Here is a 13669-nt window from a genome sequence, read left to right as displayed (position 1 = left end):
TATCTAGGGTAGACCTAAGAGCCCAACATGAAAGCAGTTCCTATATGTATATATCAGTCCTAGTACCTTAGTGAACCTGAAACAAATTCTAAATTAGATTCCATGCTGATGGCAGAAAGTAGCACTGTGTACTGGGAACCCTGGACTTAAAAGTCTTCAGATTTTCCCTAGCTATGTGACTTCAGATATATTCTTAGCTATTGCCTCAATTTTCTCATCTTCAAAATGGGAATAATCTTATGAGTACTTATTTTGCCTATGTAAAAAAAAGTTTTTCTATTATCTATTTTTATATAATTGGCAGCTAAAAAAATGGATGAAGCAAATTGTATTAAGTATGCTGTAATAAGTGGTATCATCCAGAGACAACACCTTGCTTTAGCACTTTCAGAAAGTTTTACTTAAAAACAGTGACGTATCAGGAGGCTGAGGCAGGAGAATGGCATGAACCCAGGAGGCAGAGCTTGCAGTGAACCGAGATTGTGCCACTGCACTCCAGCGTGGGCAAAACAAAACAAAACAAACAAACAAAAAAACACACACGCACACACACACACACACACACAAAACAAAAGAAAAACACAGTGAAGTACCATAGGAAGAGGTGTCTGAAGTACTTTCAATCTCACAAAATTGTCAAGACATTGATGTGGTAATAGGCATAAAATCATTTTTTATATTTATAAACTTTTATATAAGGAGAGAATAATAGTTACAAATAGCAAATTACAATGTCTCTAACATGATATTAGATAAACCAATCAAACCAAAAACTGCAAGGATATTAAAGATTAAGGATTAATAGCCCTGCTAAAATGAGGTGAGAAATATTCCTTAGCAATCAAGCACATGAAGATTCAATAGGGTCACTTTGTCTGTCCGAATCCATTAATTGCACTCCTAAAAAATCAAACTCCATGACAGTCTTTAGTGATGCCCTAACAGTGCTTCAGAAAAATCAGGATTACATTTATAAAATGAAAATTTGGAGAAACAGTTCAGCTACTTACAGCAGTGATTATTGGAAAACTGACCACAGCACTCAGAGAGTGATTTGCTATGAACCAACAGCAGGTAGCTATTGCCCAAAGTACTCCTGACAGGAATCCTGAAATACAAAGACAACACACATTTGCAGACCATGTTCCCCTCCTGAAGAACTCACACTTAAACTACAACAGGAATATCAAAGTGCACATATAAATACATTCCGATCAATGTTGTTGGCCAATATGGAATTTTGAGCTGTGTTTTATTGTTATTTTAGAACCAGGTAATTTCTCTACTCTTGCCTACTATGGGTAGAGTGATTGATGCTTTCACATTATCGGCATTAAAGTATCCATAGTAGTCAAAGAGGTAGAGATTGGGTGGTGAAAAGGGGCCTAGGGGACATATTGAACCCAAACATTCTCTGCAAATATCATTTACTATAAACCATAGATATTAATAAAGTGAATCAGAGTGATGCTACAGCCAAGAAAACAAAACAAAACAAAACAAACAAACAAAAACCCTATAGTATTTAAGTAAAAATACCAGCTAAAACTTTCACAGTACTTTAGCTAGGCATTCGGTAAAGTATTCTAGCATTTTCCAAATGGTGGCATTCTTTAGCATAAATCTGTTAGGCATTCAGAATAAGTCTCAGACTTATGCTTTATTTTTGCCTTTAAAAAATTTTACTTGTGGACCTACATTCCAAATTGAATTATAATAAACTCCTAAATGAGATTTTTTTAAAAAAAAGATCAATGCCTAATGAATTAAGTCCAAAAGCATGTATGTTTAACATATGTCTTTTTTGAAGTCATCACAATCTCTTCTTACATTTTGTAGAAACTGTTTTCCCAAGTTACTGCATATTCCTATTTGTTGATATATGAACCCTTAGATAGTGAAAAAGAAATAGTAAAGAACGATGATCAATACAGAAGATATTTGGCACAGGAAAATATCTTATTAATAAACTTATTGTTTAAGTTTTAGGTTCTGTAATAATGGCCAACATTTCATATTCAGTTTCAAGGATTTAAAATACTTCATATTTGGTGGTGAACTGGGCAAAAGTAATTAGGGGGAATGAACACACACACACACACACACACACACACACACACACACACCACACATACACACAGAGGATGGCTTTGTTTCCAGAAGAAACGTATTCAAGTTAAATGAGTTGTAGATGATACTTTCACATAGTAAGATCTGTAGTACATATTCTTACCTGGTAGCACTGCTTCAGGATATAGTTTAGGACTATTTTTCATGGCTATGCAGTAGGCCAGAAAGTAGACAGAACTTGTAAGAAAGATGCCACTGAAGTGTGCAAAAACATAGTCTAAATCTGAAAATAGAGATTAAAACCTCTCAAACACCATTTTCATCATTCCAGATATATTTAGATTTCTGAAAATAAACTCACCAAAATTAACCTTAAAGGTAAAGAAACCATTAATCAGGCTGGGCGCAGTGGCTCACACCTGTAATCCTAGCCCTTTGGGAGGCTGAGGTGTGCAGATCATGAGGTCAGGAGATCAAGACCATCCTGGTTAACTCGGTGAAACCCCACCTCTACTAAAAACACAAAAAATTAGCCTTGTGTGGTGGTGGGAGCCTGTAGTCCCAGCTACTCGGGAGGCTGAGGCAGAAGAATGGTGTAAACCCAGGAGGTGGAGCTTGCAGTGAGGGGAGATCATGCCACTGCACTCCAGCCTGGGTGACAGAGCAAGGCTCTGTCTCAAAAAAAAAAAAAAACAACCAAAAAAACCCCCCCCAAAAAACCATTAATTATATTTACTCATCTTAGTTTTCTACATGCTGTTCATATAGAATTTTAATTAATATATTTAAAATCTAGATACATTAAGTAGTAAATTTGTTCCTATAATCAAAACTAAAGGCTAGTTTTTATGATCATCTGGTAAAGCTAAATAAGAAACAATGAATTATGTAACTATGATGTTAATACCTCCCTTTTAAAATAGGCATTCAGGCCTAATTTTACTAATGACAATAGAAATTATAGCAAATCCTCAGGTTGACCACAGTGAGGATGTGAATGAAAAAAACTGGGGGTGCTAATTTTATAGGATCCATTGATCAATCTGGAGACCAGCATCTCTGTTGCAGATGACAGCTGTACAGAAGGCTATTCAGGAAGTTAATCCAGACAGGGTTTTATTCAATTGTTGATTATAAACCTAAGTACATGAGGGAGTTAATATCACATGATGGTAGCCCAATCTCGGAAAAATTCCAACTCCACTGACTGTTTAAGCAGATGGGACTGTGGCCACACAGATGGGTGCACTACAGGTTCTTGGCTGGGAAAGCCATGTTGGACTCAATGTTTCTGTCCCCTAAAATTTTGACAAAGATGAGTGGCCATGTTTAGGAAGTAAAGCTTAACAGACAGGGAGTTTGTCTGTTGCTCTAAGTCTTAAATCCTACTTCTGGATCATGTAAGGGCAATACATCTGTATACGGACCACCACAAAGGAAAGCAAAATACAATTATTAAAAGCATGGGCCATCTGGGTACAAATCCTCATTTCAATACTCACTAACTTTGGGGCTTGGACAAATCATCTCATGTCTCTGTCTTAATTTTCTCCATTGTAAAACTAAGATAATAAGGGTATTAGTTGCTATGAGAATTAACCGAGTATTTATAAAATACTTAGGACAGACCACATACTACATATATGTTGTTAAATAAATGAAATAAAAAATAATCCCCCCTAATTTTTTTTGAATAAACTGGGATAAAGTGTCCCCATCACATTACATTCAGAGTTGTCACAAGCAAGACCCCTAAGAAGCCATTGTTCTCTTTGTGTAGAGATTGTTGAGGACATTGTTTATTATGTCCCTGTACCAAGAACATCTGTGCTCCTGAACAATTAGTTTTTTTTTATCTTGTGCTCATTGAATCATGAGGCTGATCTGATTTCCCTTGTGCCTACAAGGACTCTAAGAGCCAAATTTACGCCTCCTTTCTAGCAAGTATGCAAATATAGTACAAGGATTTTAGACTCATTTCTGGTTCCTTTTATACACCCACTCTTGTTTTTCTTTCTTTAGTGAGACCTTATTTTAATTTGTCCTATGTTATTCTATTTTTGTTAGTTTTTATCTTTTTGTAAAAATGCAAAAAAGGATTTGTGTAAAATTTTAACAAGAGAAAGAAATCAATAAAAGGTTTGAATGATATACATGGAGATAACTACAAAAAGGAAGATGGAAACTATGGCATCTACTCAGTCTATCTTTTCTGTTAAAGTTGAGTTCAAATCTGAACTTCTTTAATAATTATTCCCCCATGAATTTTGCCCTCCAAATTCTCCTTTATCTGAACAGAGGTCACATTAATTTTCTGTGCCATCTGATTTAGAACTTTATGAATAATCTTATTCTCTTATCATTTCATGGGTGTAAGTCATGCTGCAACATAATCAGAGGATCCCCAAAGTAAACACTCATTCATCTCCTTTTGAACCTGTACAAGGCTATTGCATATAGTATTGAGTTTACTCCTGGAGATTAATTCTATCAATGGAAACTCAGAGATTAACAGGAAACATTACGCTGGGCCTTCCAGTGCACGACTTTGTGCTTGAAAAATAATATCCTCTGACCATATAGGCTATACATTAACCTTTACCTGATTTTAAAGTACTATGCACTATACTTTAGCCTTTTTAAAAGAGCAGAAGTGTACATATTTTCCCAGAGATCATCTAACTGAAACATAATTTCCAAATCTTACTGGAAAGTCAGAAGCCATGTGTTAAGATCCAAGTAGTTGAAAAGAGTCCTGACTAAAGTTGGTTGCATTTGTATGTTAAAGATCATATGAAAATACTCAATCCTTTATTATTTTTGGTCTTCAGTGCCTTTCTAATTCATCACTTACAATGACAAAGAAAGATCGAATCGACCCATCAATATTTACTATTATCACAATTCTTTTTATATTCATACAAATATATATTAATAAAGTAAGATAACTTTTTATTCTCACCATATTGGCTTGCCCCTGCATATATACTATCATTTCTTTTGCTGTGGTCCTTGATATAGATGATTGGCACAAATGTAGATCCATAGAGTACTCCAGATATCACTGCAAGACTGCAGCCCCTTACAAAACAAACAAATCACTATTAATCTTGGCCCAAAGCAATATTTCTCACGAACGCACAAACGGAATCATAAACATGCTTCAAAAGGCAAATCACAAACAGGCAAAAAGCACCCATTTATCTCAAGCTCTGTGACTGACAGAAGTCACAGAAATACCCTGCACTATTAAAGTGGCATCAGGACTAGGAGGACAGCTTTAGTCCACCAGTGTCTAATTTTAGAAGTACATGATTTATAGAAATTAAAATGGATTATAAATTGTTATTACATGGATGAGAATATTGCTACAGTTATATTGTACGATCTACATAAATAAACTTGGCACTCTAATTAAATTGAGATATCTATATACTGACACCATGCTTTATGCTTTTTTAAAAATTTTAACAGGCCATACTATCCAGCACAGAACTAGGACAGACTAAGTACTAAATGCATGTTTGTTGAAAACAGCTATTGAAATCCATGAACTTGCCTATGCCTTAGTTGACAATGCCATGGTCAAGAGGAAGTGCCGATTTAATTAAATAATCTGGGTATTTCAGACAAAACATTCCTTTTTATAAAAAGAAAATGTTTCATTTTCAGCACTGGAGTTAGAATTGGGCCGTATCTGCATGAAGCAAGCATTTCCAATGATTGTAGGGGGAGGTGATTCATATTTTGGAACAGTTCCTTGAATTTAACACAAAGGACGATGACAGAAGACAGAAAACAGGCCAGGCGTGGTGGCTTTCGCCTGTAATCCCAGCACTTTGCCACTGCACTCCAGCCCAGACGACAGAGTGAGACCTTGTCTCTAAAAAAAAAAAAAAAAATTCACACAAAAAACCCTCCAAACCAGAAAACAGTTGTAGGCAAAAACAATTCCCTCCAAAGCTTAAAAACTAACTTAGTCAATTTAAACAGTACTATAAGTAATATGAGCCTGTACAAACTCACAAGACCACCTTGGCAACATGTTCTACTCATAGTGGAAATCCTTGTGTCACGTGAGGTCTAGACTTCATAGCCGTGGAGCATCCCAAACACAGAGAAGACTTTAGGCCTAGCTAATTACAAGACAACTAACAATATTTTTCTTAACAAATATCTTAATGAAGGGGAGGCTTTGTGAAAAAAATTTGAAAAAATTTTTTGTTTTAAAGATTGGTTTTATTCTGATGCAAAACCAGCAACATATTTATTTCTTCCAAAGGTGGTTACTCTTTCATTCATTCAAATTATTCAAATATGTATTATCTACTATGTGTCAGGTGCTGCTCTTTCCCCCTGTAAAAATAGTATATACACTATCAAAAAGAAGGTTTTCTATTCTTGAGTCAAAAGGTGCCACCACATGAAGTTTAAAGCAGCCATCAAATGTAAAATGCAAGCTATAGACTAGTGTGTATTTTCATATTTATTTGGAAGTCCAAAAACCAAAACAGAACAATGACCCAAAAAAAAAAAAAACACACACACACACACTATAAAGTAGAGGGGCTGATGTTGAGACCAACTCTCTGAGTCCTTATGGAGATAGGGGGAGTAGGACTCACACGGACACAGAATATTCCACTATGTTTGACAATGAATGTCTGGAATTATGTAACTGTCTAAATACAGGAGTGTGGGGATTCCCAGAGCAGGGTGGACATCCCGGGTGGTGCAGTGCTAGACAAGCTTATTGCCTAATCTGACTGTGACTGCTGAGAGCGGGTTGGTCACAATACTACTTCTTTTACTTTAGCTACACAAGTCATGCAAAATTAGGTTGCTTTTATTATCTACTTATCATTTGGAGAGAAATGCAATGATTTAGTAATTACTCAAAGCAGTTGAGCTCAAGGGCATCTGTACCTAAAATTCAGCAGGGGACAAACAAAACCTCGTCGCATGGAGATAGAAGTCAAAGCTTGCATTACTATTTTCTTCTTGAACTGAGATGAACATTACTTCATGCTGGTAATCACTGCTTTAACCAAATATGAAGCAGAATAATAGAGCAAAGAAGTAACTTCTCCTTACACTATGCGGTGGTGTACTGTAGAAAGTTTATCCACCCAGGAACAGGGGTCTTGAGTTTTGTTGATCACCTATGGAAAACATTGACCCAAATTACAACAAAAAGAGCATTCAATTGATAATCACACTGGTAATAATATTTCTAGTGTTTTTCTCTTCTCTTTCAAACATGCTTTAAAATATAATACACATGTCACCTATGTATTCTGATATCTCTAAACTCAACTATTTATAATTCTTTCCTCTTTCATTTAGGATGACTTGGCAGTTGGCAAATCCTCCATTTCAAATTCTCACATTTAATATGTGACTGTTGTGATACACCTATAAAAACTAATAAAACTTATTCACTCATGTTTCATTTGCATATTTTAATGGTCTGTATAATCTGTAAGGAAATTAGACTGTCCTCCTATGGAACGCTTAAGATCAATGAGCATTTCTTATACTGATTTTTTTTTACCTAATTAGTTAATAAAATATTCCAAGCCATGTTTCAATATGAGGCTGATATTCTAAGTCAGGAAAAATTATGAGCAAATTCATATTTCTACTATGGAATTACAGTATCCCTCCCTTATCTGTAGTTTCGCTTTCTGTGGTTTCAGTTACCCGCTGTCAACAGTAGTCCAAAGATATTAAATGAAAAATTCTGGAAATGAATATTTCGTAAGTTTTCAATTGCACACTGTTCTGAATAGTGTGATGAAACCCTGCATCGTCCCTCTCCATCTCACCTGGAATGTGAAGGAGTCCTATGTCCAGCCTATCCATACTGTATACACTGCCTGCCCCCCAGTCACTTAGTAGCTGTCTTAGTGATCAGATACAAAGAAATAGTATGTATAGGGTTTGGTACTATCTGTGGTTTCAGGCATTCCTTGGGTGTCTTGGAACATATCCCCTGTGGATAAGGGGAGTATATTATAATACTGCCTCTTAGCTTAAGTGTTCTTTTTTTCTTTTCTTTTCTTTTTTTTTTTTGAGATGGAGTTTCACTCCTGTTGCCCAGGCTGGAGTGCGGTGGTGTGATCTTGACTCACTGCAACCTCCTTCTTTCAGGTTCAAGTGATTCTCCTGCCTCAGCCTCTCAAGTAGCTGGGATTACAGGTGTATGCCACCACACCCAGCTCTTTTTTTTTTTTTTTTTTTTTTTTTTTTTTTTTTGTATTTTTAGTAGAGATAGAGTTTCACCATGTTGGACAGGCTGGTCTTGAACTCCTGACCTCAGGTGATCTGCCCACCTTGGCCTCCCACAGTGCTGGGATTATGGGCATAAGCCACCACGCCTGGCCAGCTGAAGTATTCTTGATAATATACTCTTACTGTTTTTGTAAGAGACAAGAAAGTAGGTTTGAATTCTTTGTTATGTGCTAAGTCAAGTTTTCCTTTGGCAATAACGGTTTCTTTCACCGTAAGGAGCTCATGATACGTGTTTGCGTACCCATCAATCATGCTGTTTATGGATCTTTAAACTTATTGCCTAGAAAAATCTCAGGCAGTTAACCTACCGTGTATCTTTTACCAAAATGCATTTGTTTTATTATTTTCTTCCATTGTTTTGGAGGATAGTTGGGCAGGAGGTGTCTGGATCCCTGAAGCAGGCAAGGAACCCTTTCCCAAAGCCAAATCCTCCCTTCTCCCTGAAACATTTCCCTGATTAGAGATGCCTGTGGATTAATAAGCCTCTTCTCTTTATACTTAAGCTAATTACTATTCAACTTTAGCATCAATTTAACTAAGGCTTTAGTTGATAAAAGTTTTGATAGGGGAAGAAGGAAAGGAGAAAAGATTAATTTTGAAGATAAGCACCTTGTGAAGGGGCAATACCCCATTGGGGGTGAGAAGCGCTGGATTCAGAGGGCAGCTGGATAGCACTGGCCCAGGGCAGACAGGAGAGATTTCTTGAGATGAGAAGGATTAGGGCCTGGGTTCATGGCAATGGGGCTTTGCCCTGAAGTCACTTTTGTATATGCAGCTGCTGACACTTGTGCTTTATCAGGTCCCTTTAAAAAGTTGCTCCTATTTCACTCAGATTTACTATTCCAGACTAATTTAGATTCTTCAAGGTCAAAACAGTGACTCCTATCATATTTTCTGTTTTTCACTTTGGGTGGAATGGGATACCAATTCCTACTCTCATACGACTTCACTTACCTTTCATGGGCTTCCTATGCTCTATTCTGCCCTGGACCAACTTCCAAACCTCCTTCCTCCTCCTTTCTAAAGTTACTTTCACATTCCTCTGCAGTATTTAGGGTTCCTCTATTGTATGAATCTTTAAATTATTACAAAACATGGGGAGATATATATATATATATCACCTAGTAGAGATCTGTTAATCAAAATAAATAAACCTGTGTGCTAGCTGAGACGCTCAACTGTGGAAATACTGATTGATTGCTACATAGACCTAGCCACAATAAATAAGCTTAGATATTTTACATAGCCAGGAGTGATGAGAAAATACCACTTTTTCATCTGTGTTTAAAATTTATGTATTTTCCATTTATCTTAATTTTATGTTTCAAATCAAGTTGTCTCTCATACTATACTCACAGGCTCTGTTATTAATGGAGTGGTATCCACGGAACACGTGTTATTTGGTATTTCACTTTTGATGAACAAAAATATGAAAGCACTGCAAGGAAAATAAAGTTTAGTGATATTTGTCATAATACTGGTTTATATCAAGCTGCTTGATTTTTAAGAAAAAAACACACATCTTAAATAATCGGATCCTAATGATACAATGATTACTTTCAAATTGCCCCTTCAGTGGTCCTGCTGTTTTGCCAGAACGCCTATTCTCTCAGATGTTTCTCATTTTCCTTAATTACAACGGGCTAAAGGCTAAACTCATAAGCTTTCCTTCCACATCAGATCTTTCCCTTAACTTTGAAATCACATTGTAAAAGAAACGCAAATGAAAACTACATTGTGTCCTTTGTAGGGACATGGATGCAGCTGGAAACCATCATTCTCAGCAAACTATCGCAAGAACAGAAAACCAAACACCGCATGTTCTCACTCATAGGTGGGAACTGAACAATGAGATCACTTGGACTCGGGAAGGGGAACATCATACACCGGGGCCTATCATGGGGAGGGGGGAGGGGGGAGGGATTGCACTGGGAGTTATACCTGATGTAAATGACGAGTTGATGGGTGCTGACGAGTTGATGGGTGCAGCACAGCAACATGGCACAAGTATACATATGTAACAAACCTGCACGTTATGCACATGTACCCTAGAACTTAAAGTATAATAATAATATAAAAAAACACCAAAAAGTAAAAAAAAAAAAAAAGAAAAAAGAAAGAAAACTACATTGAAATAATATTTCTTAGCTATTATATTGACCAACTTCAAAAGTTGAACATCCTCAGTTGGACAAACGCTAGGGGACAGATACTCTTAGATACTGCTGGTAGAAGTGCAGAACTGTATGACTCCCACAGAGGAGAATCTGGGGTGATCTACTGAGGCCACCAGTGTGTCCACTCTTCACCTTACCAATCCTGCCCCAGGACCACTCACACAGGTACACGCAAACTCAGGTGAGGTGGCCTACATGGTCATACAATGGAATACTATGCAGCTGTAAAAATGGAATGATGATGATATCTATGCTCTGATATGGAAAGATCTCCAGGATATAGTTTAAGAGATAAAAACATACATTTAAGTCTAGTGACATTTTTCCCTTTAACATCTCTCTCATAATATGCTATTGATGTCCTGTATCTTTGAAACAAATGCCTCACTTACTCTTGGCTTTTAAGCCTTGCAAATTTGTTAAAATGCGTCAAAAGATTAAATTAACTTGAGAAGATGAACAACGTTGGGATACTTTTAACATCTCTTTTGAAATACTTTTAAAATACATTTGCATGGTTCAACATTTCAAACAAAATAAGCTTTCAAAGCATATATGACACTGAAATAGGGTAGGTAGCTCGGTACAGAAGAGTGTCTATCATGTGCTATCTTTTGTGTAAAAATTAAAATGTTCTAGTTAGGTTTCTTTGTTCAATCTCCTACTTGCTTTAAAACATGAATAGTTTCCTATTCCTTTCCATATGAGATTTAACTTTCCTTTTTGATTTTTATGGCTCTCTGCATTATGTTCCACTCAACGTATCTCAACATAAATTCTCGTATGGGCTTCTATGCCTGACCACTGCCTGCTCCAAGCTCTCTACCAACCCCCTCCCCAATTTTTCACAATGACTTGCACCTGCTTCTCTTTCTTCCCTAGCTGGACACCCTACATACTCTGTGTCCTATCCAAACTAAACAAGAGTTGAAGTGTTGAATGTGGTTTAAAAAAAAAAAAACTCCCTTGGGCCAGTCCTCACTGAATCTTCCTTTTTGAATCCCCACAACACTAAGAATAGTTACCACACAATCTAGACCATTTGCCACAATGTAATCTTTTTTCTCTAAAGATTTTCTAATTCAACAGAAGCCAGTGTTGGGGTCCAAAAATGATACCCCAAATTACGGCACTTTGGCATGCTGAGTGCTTTGAACTATAGGAGATTGGAAGGCCTTAGAAGCAACCTCAGAAGGCAAGTCTCTCTCTGACTTCCTCGCGCCTTGATGGCTTCCACTCACCTTTCTCCCACAAAGCAGACCACAGAAATTAGAATTCCTCTTCTCCAAGATAAGTCATGGACACTAGAATCCCTCTTTCTCAAAGCCGGCCATGAAACCTAGATCAGTTACTCTAACAACTCCCAACCTTCCACTTTCTGTGTAGGAGCTGGCTATACAGAAATTCTCTGACCTACCTTGTCTAGATCATAAGACTCTCATTCCAGAGGGGTCCTGCTGCCTATCAAGGAGGAAGAAATACTACACAAAGAGACCAAGAAGAATCTGAACAGGCAGGTTTCGCTGTGTTTCTCCCCTCAGTCTGTTACCATTAGATCACACCCTTTGTGTAATTACATTTCTACATGGCTGTCAAATCTTCACATCTAAGCAGAAAAACAGATGTTTTTTTCCCTGCGTCTTTGGGTCTTCAGGTTCCCATGTCATGCAGAACTTTGATTAAATTTTGTTATGTTTTTGTCTCATCAACCTGTCTTTTGTTATAGGAGTGTCAGCCATGACCTTTGTGATAGGGAAGAAAGGTATCACGCCTTTCCAGTCCTACAGTGGAAACCACATATCTCCTTCAGGGTCCTCAAGATATTTAACACGTAGTAAAATTGAATGCATAAAGCCTAATTATATCAGTATATTTAAATGAGTTATATATGTGTGTGTTTTATACGTATTCTATATATATATATATATATTTGCACACATATATTTGTGTAAATATGTGTGTATTTCTGTGCGTGCATATTATATATATATATATTTGTAAGGTTAATATTATACATTAACTGGCATTTTGTTCTCAAAATTATACAATGAAAATCCTCTACTCTGTATAGACCTGTGCATTTTTCTAATAAACAATACAGAATGATATGTTAGAAAATACTTGAAAGCCACAGATAGGGTAGGTGGGACCAAGATGGCCAACTAGCAACAGCAGCAATCAGAGGGTCACATCAAAAAGAATGATAATCAGTGTGTGAATCCTTCACTGGCAACCAAGGTATCCAGATTCTCTCATCAGAACTGACTAGGTGGCTGACGTAATAACGGTCAGGAAGGAAAAGCAGTGTGGTCTAGTGGCCCACCTGAGAGCCACACAGGGCTGCAGGGCCCCCACCCCGCAGCCAAGGAATTGGTGAGTGAGCATGCTACCCAGCTGGGGAAACCATGCTTTTCCATGGAACTGTGCAGCCCACAGATTGGAAGATCCTACTTGCAAACCTACGCCACTGGGGCCTAGGGTCCCAACACTGGAGCCATGCGGATTCTCAACAGCCTCTCTGCTGGAATCTGCCTAAGCCTGCTGAGCTCCTGAAGGGAGAGGTGACCAGTATCACAGCTGCAGCTACCTGCTGCTTAAACCAACTGAGCTCCTTGGGGAAGCAGCCAGCACTGGGACTCATTACTGTCTAACACACTAAGCTCCCTGGGTGGGGGAAGGGTAGCATCCAGCTCTATAGCTCCAGGCCATGCTTTTTCACTGCTGTAGCCAGGGAGGCTGGAGAGCTTGGTCCCCAAGAAGTGTTCCCCAAAGCCCAGTACACTGGCTGTGGCAGACTGTGGCCAGAGCACCTGTTCAGGCCTCACCCTGACCCATCCTTTCTCACTGGACGGGGCCTCCCTGCAGGAACTCCAACAACTCTAACCCGAGGCTCAGGAACAGAACCCGAGCCTCCCTGGGCCTCCCTTAGGGGAAGGGTTGGCCACAGTCTCTGCGGACCAGCAGAGTTAGCCTTCCCTCCAGTAGTTCTGAGGAATCTGCATAGACCAGATGAGTGGGTTTCCCCCCAGCGAAGCTCACCCCCTCCAAAAAGGACAGTCAAAGCGCTTCCGTAAATGGATCCTGTTCCCCATGCCACCCAACTGGGTGAAATCCTCTGACAGGGGTTG

At 38.0% G+C, this 13669-nt stretch overlaps 1 protein-coding gene across 1 annotated transcript in view; it reads right to left on the bottom strand.

Annotated features, from left to right (window-relative positions):
* TMEM144 (transmembrane protein 144) overlaps positions 1-13669 on the bottom strand; it is a 62705-nt gene that overhangs the window by 14391 nt on the left and 34645 nt on the right. The window contains exons 8-12 of the mRNA XM_025385995.1: positions 9721-9802; positions 7165-7232; positions 5033-5151; positions 2234-2353; positions 1011-1108 (exon numbers count right to left, since the gene is read on the bottom strand). Of these exons, the coding sequence (XP_025241780.1) occupies positions 1011-1108; positions 2234-2353; positions 5033-5151; positions 7165-7232; positions 9721-9802 (487 nt within the window). The remainder of the gene's footprint in view (positions 1-1010; positions 1109-2233; positions 2354-5032; positions 5152-7164; positions 7233-9720; positions 9803-13669) is intronic.

Source organism: Theropithecus gelada, chromosome 5, assembly GCF_003255815.1.
Source record: "Theropithecus gelada isolate Dixy chromosome 5, Tgel_1.0, whole genome shotgun sequence".
Taxonomy (NCBI): Eukaryota; Metazoa; Chordata; class Mammalia; order Primates; family Cercopithecidae; genus Theropithecus; species Theropithecus gelada.
Note: the sequence above shows the minus strand (reverse complement) of the source record. Positions and strands in the feature narration are given on the sequence as shown.